A 9693-nucleotide genomic window follows, 5' to 3' on the forward strand; every position below is an offset into this window, starting at 1 on the left:
GGTCTTCCCTATGACTTCTGAAGAATGAAATAACATAGAACAACTGTTTTGATATGATTCAAAGCTTCAGTTTCCAATATAAGGATACTTCCAAGAACATCTAAGTGTACCTCCTTGCTGCTTGTCATTCCATTGTCCCAAACACATACACAGACCAGAAGAAACCAGAATATAAGCAAACATGTATGCCATATTATCTATTCCACATTATTAAGAGTGTGTTTGAACAGGACAGAATGACAAGCAGCAAGCAGAAATCTTTGTCTATGGAAAGGAGTACAGGAGCCAATTACTGAAAAAAGAAAAATCACATAAGACTCACTGTAAGAGAAAAGCATTCATTCTCCCAAACAGTATGCTGAGTACATATTAGGAACTTGACAACATGGCTATGCTGAAAGAAGTTTTCTCACTTGAAGGAACCCTATTCTGGTGGACAGGGCTTAATACAGGCATGCACCAAGGATCCTCACCCAGTGTGTCATAAGAGCCAATGTATAGAAAGTAATCAGGAAAACTACAGAACTGAAGGTAAGATATTACTTTGCAAACATGCCGGCTAGCAAGTGATGATTCAACAGCAACCGTTTCATTTTTTGCATTTACTTTTGAGTCCACAATTAATTTATGCTATATGCTTATGTTTTATTAAAAAGGTTCATAATACATCAATTCCATAGATAAGGGAAGGAAAGAGAAATTTCAACACAATATACTACAAAATAAATTTGCAATTCAGATGAACCAGCAGCATGTTGCCCAACATTAGATTCCTCCTCCTTTAAAAAGGATACATCTTATTTACAGACTCCCTTAAGACACTGTCACTATTCTACATCCTTACGTTTTAAAATATTCCTAGTGATTTATAGTAACACAAGTAGGAGGTTCTCATTTGTAAACATTTTCAATCCCAGGATTTATCTCTTAGGTTAGGATTTAAAAACAGAGTAAAAACTTTGGAAGCATAATGATAAAATATTCAAGATTCAGGAAAGTTGTGGAAGTTAATTTCACCTTAAGGAAAAATTTGTCCTTAAGCAGCACTTCACATTAGCTACTGAAACAGGTACAATTCCCAGCTGCACAATGCTGCATTTCAGCTGTGCTTGTGTGCTGAATCCTGTGTAGCAGGTTCCAGTGAAATCAAGAAGTGATTTTGGATCAGTGCTGCCACCAGTCTAATCAATAAAAGTGGCAATTTGTTCAAATGATTTGTGCATTTGTCCATGATTACACATGCATTCGTAGCTATGCTAAGAAACTCATTTATCGACAAAGACACAGGTTGAGGAAGAAGAGCAATGGCTATTTGGCAAGATTATGGAAAAGGTGACAGTATGAAATGTTAAAGATATTTAAAAGTATCAGTTGTGAGAGGGCAACACAAATCAGGTACATTTATTAAAACAAACAGTGGGGGTGTTATCCACTCAAGTTTTAGTCAGAGCAGACCCACTGAAATTAACGGGTCTAAGTTAATCATGTCCACTAAATTCAATGGCCCTACTCCAAGTAGAACTAACAAACAGATACATTCTTGGGTCTCAACAAACAATGCACAAACATTTTTAGGACTGCCTAACGCTATTACTGAAATCTATGGTAACGCTGCCAGTGGTAATTCTACCACAGTTCTTGGAAATTAGGCAAAACATTCCATTGTTAAGGAAAAGCATTTCTTGGAAGGGGATAACTGAATTAAGAGTCAAGATTAGGGTAGACTCTATACTTTGTGGGGAAAGGTATCCTACATTAAAAGCCACCATTCAAAAATGTGCTAACAGGTGGCCTGAAGTTACAAGCTCCTGGACAGGACTCAATGCATCCTTCCTTCTCCATCAAAAAGTATACGGAGCCACTTTTTCAAGCACCTGGTGTTCTGTTTAACCATGAAGTGTAGCCAGCATACTGTCAGTCAAGGCTCCTGAAGTTGACCCCCCCCCCAATCTAAAAGACACAGGAATAAAATCTATTTAAAAGAACTTCAACTATTTTTGATCCAAACTCTGTTGGCGAAGCTCTGAAATTCTTCATGTTCAACTTTACGAATTATCTAGATGTTCATTTCAAAGCAGTTCTAGGCAGGTTACTAAGCAAGCAAATGTTTCCCAGGAGCTCTCTGCAGACAGATTGTGAAAATTGATTCCAGGGTAGTCCTGTTGAGGCTCCCTTCTAGTCTTCCCAACTCTGCCAGGTCTTGAGGCTCATGAAGTCAGAGCTGTAATTTAAAAACTACAAATGCTACTGGAATGGGGGAATGATGCAACCCCATCTTGTCCCATTTCAAACACCGACTATTAGACTTTACACTCTGGGGCTTCGCTCCACCTGGAAACATCCTCTCCTTGCCTGCCACGCTGCAGCGGCGACTTTTAGTCCTGCTTCCCTTCCCGCCATTGCCGTGAGCCTTCGTTCCATGCCACGTAGACAAAAAGAGCGAGCACGACGTGAACAGCTACCACAGCAACTATTGCGGCATAAAAATAGCTGTCTCTGCTTGACATTCCAAAGGAACCTAAAAGAACAAGGGGGGTGGGAGAGAGAAGAAGCATTAAAACTTACAGGAAGCCTGTAAAAAAATCAGCCAATGCCTTCATATTTTCTAGTGACCAAATTATTTAAATGATAAAAGGATTGTATGATTAGGGCAGAAGTGCCTAAAGTAAAACTATGTCTTCCTTTTAAGGCCCTCGGCTTCTATAAAACTCTTCCAGTGTCATAAATATGTCCTTGATTTGAGGGTTTTCTATGGTTCACACAACAGCTGCAACCTAGAGAAGATTATCAGTGCTTGAGTCTTGAATCCTATCCTCATTTACAAGACAGTAAGCCTAATGAAACTTACTTCTGAGTAGACATGCAAAGACTGTGCTGCAAGAATGTTTTTAGTTATGATAAGCTTCACTTATGAAGAAAGCAACACACACAGAGGTAAGTCATGTATATTGACAGTCTTCGTTGACCAACATATGCAAACATAATGGACTTCTTTACTCCATGCCAGCCTTCACCAACTTGGTGCCCCCTAGTGTTCTAGACTACAACTCCCATTGGCTGATGCAAATTGCAATCCAAACCATCTGGAGGGCACCAGGTTGGTGAAGACTCTGCCACACACCACCTCAGTTATATTCAATACCTTTTCCTGCCCATTAATAGCAGCGAACAGAAGCTCTGAAGTTATGCATATTTTAAAATTATTATTACTGGGAAGGGACAGAGGGTACAACTTAGCAGCCCTACCAACACATACACAAATATATCAGCCACGCCCTTATTTTCAGTGTTTATGCTCCGAACATTCAAGATGGGTTACAATAAATTTTTAAAAAATGAACACAAGTTTTTGACACCAGCAAGATCACAGGCCAAGTGCCTGTGGGCTGCTGCTAAGTGGCAGGGCACCTCAGCAGTGGGTACCAGCCGTGGGAAAAAGCAGCCCCCGATAATTCGTGTGCCAAGGAACAACAGTCTGCCAATGGCACTACGCCAGCCAGGCAGAGAGGGAATCTCCTTGGGTGAAGTTATGCATGTTTTGTTAAAATGTTTTTGCTTGCAGTTAAATTGTTTTAGTACACATTGGGAGTATTTGCACTGAAGGTGTGGGATATAAATAATATAAAGAAAGAAATGTAGAGAACAGATTTTGCAGTGCTGTTTGGAAAACGTACATAAAAAGGAGAGACCACATATATTCCAAGAAAACAGATGTTACATTTCTGGGTACATTTTCGTGAGTATGTTTTTCCATTTCCAGAGTCTAAACCAGAGGATGACTCAGAGGATGGAGAAAATTTGTAAGCTGCTTCTGTTCAGCTATGTAATGACAACTGCCCTTTCATCCAATAAATTGTATTTGGAAATTTCCAAATCTCACTTTAGTAATTTAGGAGGAGCTCTGCTTGTGCCAATTTTCTAACTGAAAGGATAGGATAACTTCTGGTTTCTACGAGGAGCACTGCTCTATCTCCAACACAACTTATTCCCCTGTGGAGCACTGGAGCATTGTTGAGGATCATAGAATCATAGAATTTTAGAGTTGGAAGAGACCCTGAGGGTCATCTAGTCCAAATCCCTGCAATGCAATGCAGGAATCTTTGGAGCTTGAACACACAATCCCAAGATTAAGAGTCTCAGGTTCTATCAACTGAGCTATAAGAAGCCACTTAGGGATTTTTCAGCCCACAGTCCCAATTGTAATGCACTGTGCTAGATGCTTTTAATTGCATTTTTACTGTAATATCATAAAAATACAATATAAGAAATGAAAGAAGCAATGAAAACACAATGAAAAATCAATATGAATATTTAATGCATTGGATGCCCTGTCTTCCAACTTCAGCCACAAATCCATAGACAAGTCACAAACAATTTTATGGGAGACACTGCCATAAATTGTTTTCAAAACAAGTTTTACGAAGAATTTGGTTTCTACATTGCACAATCAATTTAGAATGGCACAGAAAAGCCTCCTCCTTCAGTGTTTTGATACTTTAACATCTTGACAAATGCGTCAACAAAATATTCAGTGCTCGTTGCTATTATTCAAATCCTGAGAATATAAAACCCAAAGAAATACTGCTTACCATATACCAATATGTAATTTTAAAAAATAATCCAAATAACTGATTTACTTTTAAGATAAAAAGAAGCAAAGATAACAAAAAGAAGCAGGTAGTAATAAAGAAAATTACCTTCAAATACGTATACCTTTGATGAGAAATATAGCCCAATGGGTAACATAATCATTAAAGTAGTGAAGAACAGGAGCGTTCTTAGGGTCGAAGCTAATGAAGTTTCATTTCTGCAAGAAACAAATCACAGTGTGAGAAACTTGAGCAGGGCCAGGCCCGACATATGGAACGTCCAATGTCCATTTAACCTGGCATTTGTAGGATGGATGAGGTGCAAGGAAGACAGTTAAGTAAGGAAGGAGGCAAAACAGTGTTTGCTGAAAAAGCATGTTAGGAGTGTAACAAATGATAAGTGAAAATGAATAACTAAGCAGGCTCATACTGAAGTAATCAGAATGCTAAGAAGAAGGTAATAATACAATGTCTTAGTACTGTGCCATGAGGCATCTCTTCATCCCACCACACCCTGGGTGGACAGGGGATCCTGCTGCAGTAGTAATGAAGATGTTTTTTGCTTTAGAGTTAGGACTCTATTTGTAGTCGTCACACCCAGAAACAGACTAGGCAGCACCGGATCCGCTGGATCCTTAGCTGGCCCCACTGCCCTCACATGATGGTAACGGGCCCAATCCAGGCTTCTTTGCTGTACCAGCCCTGCTGCTGCTGTAGTGAAGGGGCATTTCCCTGTTTCTGCTGTCATGACCAACATGAATAGCAGGGCTTCACAGTGTAATTTAAACATAGATCACCTGCATTTTAAAGGGCATGTTTTCACAGAAGCAAGTGCTATTTCAGATGCTGCTGTGAGAATGAATCTCACAACCAATTTAACACAACTGCACAACTGGTGACCCAGAGATCCATGTGTGCAGAAAAATACCAGCACCTCTCTTTTCCACACAGGAATCTCCATTCAATTTGATAGAGGAGCTAACCTGCATGCACAGATGAGTATGGGTTGTATCCAGTGCTGGTCCTGCTCAGAGTTAAACCCACTGAAATGAATGAAGATGACTAACTTAGGTCCATTAATTTCAGTAATTCTATACTGAGTATAACTTAGCTGTGTACAACCCTATGTGGCATTTTACACTAAGCATCTTTATTTTAGGCATGATAGATTTACAGGCATACTGGAGTAACTGGGCTTGCTTCCAAATTTGCTGGATGAGGCAAATGGCTGGGAATTGTGTGCATCCAACTTTTCACTTTAGTCTTTAAAGACCTAAATGACTTAGGACCCAAATATATGAAAGTTTCCTTACCTACATACCCTCTCAGCTATTAAGAATAGCAAAGGGAGCCCTCTTGGTACTTCCCCCACTTTTTGAAATGTGGGGAATGGCAGCCTAGAAGAGGATTTTCTCCGCAGCAGCCCCTAAACTGTGGAATGCTGTTCCCACTCTGGCATTTCTTTACTCTGGCCTCTTGACCAGAGTGATGTTGTTGTTGTATTTATTTATTTACCGTATTTTTCGCACCATAGGACGCACCGGTCCATAGGACGCACCTAGATTTGGGGGGGGGGGAAATAAAGGGGGGGAAATTTATTCCCCCCCCCGCCAGGCGCGGGGCTGGGGTGGGGGAAGCCCGAGCTTCCCCCTCCCCCAGAACGGGACCCAGAGCCATGCCGAAGCTGCGCGCAGCTTTGGCATCGCTCTGGGAGCTTGCGGGGCTGGGGGAGGAGGAAGCCCTCCGCCAGCCTCCAAACCAAGTCGGGAGACAGCGGGATGGCGCGCTGCGCCTCTCCCGCTATCTCCCGAGTTTGCGGGGCTGGCGATGGGGAGGAGCAGGCTTCTCCCCCCGCCAGCCTTCTAGCCAAGTCGGGGGACAGCGGGAAGGGCGCGCTGCGCCTCTCCCACTGTCTCCCGAGTTTGCGGGGCTGGCGACGGGGAGGAGCAGGCTTCTCCCCGTCGCCAGCCTTCTAGCCAAGTCGGGGGACAGCGGGAAGGGCGCGCTGCGCCTCTCCCGCTGTCTCCCGAGTTTGCGGGGCTGGCGACGGGGAGGAGCAGGCTTCTCCCCGTCGCCAGCCTTCTAGCCAAGTCGGGGGACAGCGGGAAGGGCGCGCTGCGCCTCTCCCGCTATCTCCCGAGTTTGCGGGGCTGGCGATGGGGAGGAGCAGGTGCGCACCGACCTCTCTCGCTCTCCAGGCTTCAGCGAAAGCCTGCATTCGCACCATAGGACGCACACACATTTCCCCTTCATTTTTGGAGGGGGAAAAGTGTGTCCTATAGTGCGAAAAATACGGTATATTCTGCCTTTTTCCCTAACAGGGACTCCAAGTGGCTTATAGATAAAATAAGAACAGCTTTTGTGACAGTTTTGTGACATTCTGACACAAAAGGGCCAAGTTCTATAGAAGTCTTTGTTAACCAAAAAAAGATGAAAAATATAAAATAAAGATACTGTTTTAATAAGATTTTGCTTCAGCATTGAAATGCCTATGATGCAACACTGCAACCTAGTGGAAACTGGAAATTTCTTAGCTGCTACTGTGAATCACAAATGCAAGCACATTTTAGTAGTACTTTAAGCTCCATAAGCAAATACAGCATTTGGCTTGTTATGTTAGATTTTACATTCAATCTGATACACCAATCACAGCTTACTTTTATGTGGGCTTCCACTAGTCAATGCCTGCTTTGTTGAGTTAGTTGTTTATACCAAAATAAAGTGACCTGGCCAAGTCTAAATGTCAAAAACAGGTCCTTTTAGATAATGTAAACTGGCTTATACTGGTCACCTCCTGCTTACATACAGAGGTACTCTGGGCTGACTTGTCTGAACAGCATTTGCTCCTTGAGATCTAAGTAATGAGCCAGAATGGTGTGGTCAGAGCTTCAGACTTTGGCTGGAAAGAACTGGATTCAAACATCAACTCAGCTACAAACCTTACTGGGTGACCTTGCCCAATATATCCATAAGATATACTGTTTAAGGAGCTATAGACTGCCACCATGAATAAGAGGTAATATGAATTCCAGTCATGATCAGTTGTCAAGGTTAAAACTGACAAGAAATTTTGTTTTGTCATAAACTACATGTGACAACAGGAACACTTGTTTTTGTTTTAAATAACTGAATTTTAATTTCAGTAATGAACATATTTAAAAGATAACTTTGAAAAAGGCCTTCTGGTTTTTTGATTATCATATCCAACCCCCCACCAGGACAATTTTCAATCCAACCCTCTTTCTCCTCCTCATGCTTTCCAGAGGCCTGCATGATCAAACTGAAGTACAACACACACACCCTGCCAAAACCAAACCACATGCTAGCCCAAAATGAAGACAATACCCTATCCCACTGTTCCACCGCCCCTACTGTGGTATTCAGCAGCATACTGCCTCCAATTCTCCAGGATGTTCATTTATTTATTAAATCCATCATCTCAGCTTTCTACTAAATGGGCGTTCCGTACAGCCAATCATCAGGTAGCTGCTGATAAAGACGTTTCCTCCAGGTTTGCCTAAATCACCCTTTAAATCCATCATAGCTAGTGACTATCCCCACTTATGCCTATGGGCTGCACCAAAAAGCTAGCATGGTAAGTCAAATAGCTCAGTTGGTAGGGCATGAGACTCTTAATCTCAGGGCTGTTGGTTTGAACCCCACATTGGGCAAAGATTCCTGCATTGCAAGGGGTTGCACAAGATGACCCTCCCAACTCTTATGAGAGAACATTCCACTCCATCCCTCTCCCCTTGACAGGAAGTCTCTGCAGCAATACCTGACACCTCTAGGTAGGGCTGAGGAGGCCCCACCCCTGAAACCCCAAAGAGCTGTTGCCAGCCAGTGTAGAAACCAAGCCTTCAGGTATTTGAATGAACACCCTGCCGCCAGTAGAGATTCAGCGGGCGCCTTCTTGTACCAATCTCTGCTACTACAGCAGGCAATCAAAGAGAGCTTCCCATACCCAGCCTCTAATAACGGCCTTTTGGGTGTTCTTTTAAAAAAGAAAATCCTTCCCACCCACCCACGCCTTTAACTTTTTATTGCAAATAAATCGATAACACTATTAAGGCTGCTTCCTATGTCCCTGTTTCGCTTCCTCATTTTGACGTGCAGGAAACTCCCAAACACCCCCCCCCATATCAGTCACTGGAAAGACACGCACGTCCTCCCCTCCCCCCCGCCGTCAAAGCTAGCGAAGGCCACAATCCTACATTCACTTACCTGGTAGTAAACCTCATCGAAGCCAACGGGGCTTACCTCTGAGTAGGCATACCCAGCACTTTCCCCCTCCATTCCCACCCGCTTCCTCCCCCCCCTCCATTTTATGTTATTTGTTTTAATTTATAACCTGGGATCGGGAGGCGAGAGCGCGTTCAGGGCGGCCTTGTCGTAGCGCTCCATGACAGGGACGGTATGAGCCTTTTTACCCCCTGCCTCTCCGGCAGCGGCGAAGGGAACAGGAGAAGCTGCGCGCGCAGAGAGCATCCTGGTCAGCTGATGCCTTCCCTTCCCATCCTCCACCGCGGCCGCCGGTCACGTGACGACGACGGGGGGGAAACTCGTCGGCGTCGCTGAGCAGAAGGGAGGAGAGCGAGAGAGGTGCCTAGACTGTCTCTCACGGTTTCGGGAAATGCCTAGACCGTCTCCCAGAGCGCCCTCTTGTGAGCACCAGAGGTAGAGGTAGAAATGATAAATGAAAAGCCTGCGGATTCTCCGGATGTGAACAGGGCTGTGAGGGACTGGGAGCGGCAAGCGGATGTAACCGGATTTAGTCCTACTCGGAGTAGACCCGCCTAAAGAATCCTTTAACATCGGGGTGGGGGTCCTTTAATATCGTGGTGGAGGGGGGTGGGGTGGGCTAGTCTAGGCTGCGTGCGCACGCGTTCGAAGCACAGCCTCTTCCTCAAAGTATTATGGGAAATGTTGTTTGCCCGTCATATTTCAGAGTGCGCTTCTTTCCCTCAAAGGATTCTGGGAAATGTAGTTTGTCCCTCGCAGAATTCTCAACAGCAATTAATGCATTACAGTGCCCAGAATCCTTGTGTGTGTTCGTTTCAATGGTGCTTTTGAGATACAGTTTTAGTTGGTAATAACCCAATAT

At 43.7% G+C, this 9693-nt stretch overlaps 1 protein-coding gene across 1 annotated transcript; it reads right to left on the reverse strand.

Moving 5' to 3' along the window:
* Positions 1-624: 624 nt before the first annotated feature.
* VMA21 (vacuolar ATPase assembly factor VMA21) lies at positions 625-9092 on the reverse strand. Its single transcript, XM_053373895.1, has 3 exons — positions 8941-9092; positions 4698-4807; positions 625-2518 (listed from the first exon to the last, which is right to left on the reverse strand). Exons 1-3 carry the CDS (start codon positions 9075-9077, stop codon positions 2376-2378), a joined length of 390 nt encoding a protein of 129 aa, XP_053229870.1. The 5' UTR covers positions 9078-9092; the 3' UTR covers positions 625-2375.
* Positions 9093-9693: the final 601 nt, after the last annotated feature.

Source organism: Podarcis raffonei, chromosome Z (assembly GCF_027172205.1).
Source record: "Podarcis raffonei isolate rPodRaf1 chromosome Z, rPodRaf1.pri, whole genome shotgun sequence".
Taxonomy (NCBI): domain Eukaryota; kingdom Metazoa; phylum Chordata; class Lepidosauria; order Squamata; family Lacertidae; genus Podarcis; species Podarcis raffonei.

What these genes read in the sequence shown, in the direction of transcription:
- VMA21 (XM_053373895.1), bottom strand. Translation starts at nt 9,077, where the DNA reads ATGCTCTCTGCGCGCGCAGCTTCTCCTGTTCCCTTCGCCGCTGCCGGA. An exon ending in CTCTCGCCTCCCGATCCCAG is followed by an intron (nt 4,808 to 8,940) that starts GTTATAAATTAA and finishes TGTTTCTTGCAG; the next exon opens with AAATGAAACTTCATTAGCTT. An exon ending in AAAGGTATACGTATTTGAAG is followed by an intron (nt 2,519 to 4,697) that starts GTAATTTTCTTT and finishes TTGTTCTTTTAG; the next exon opens with GTTCCTTTGGAATGTCAAGC.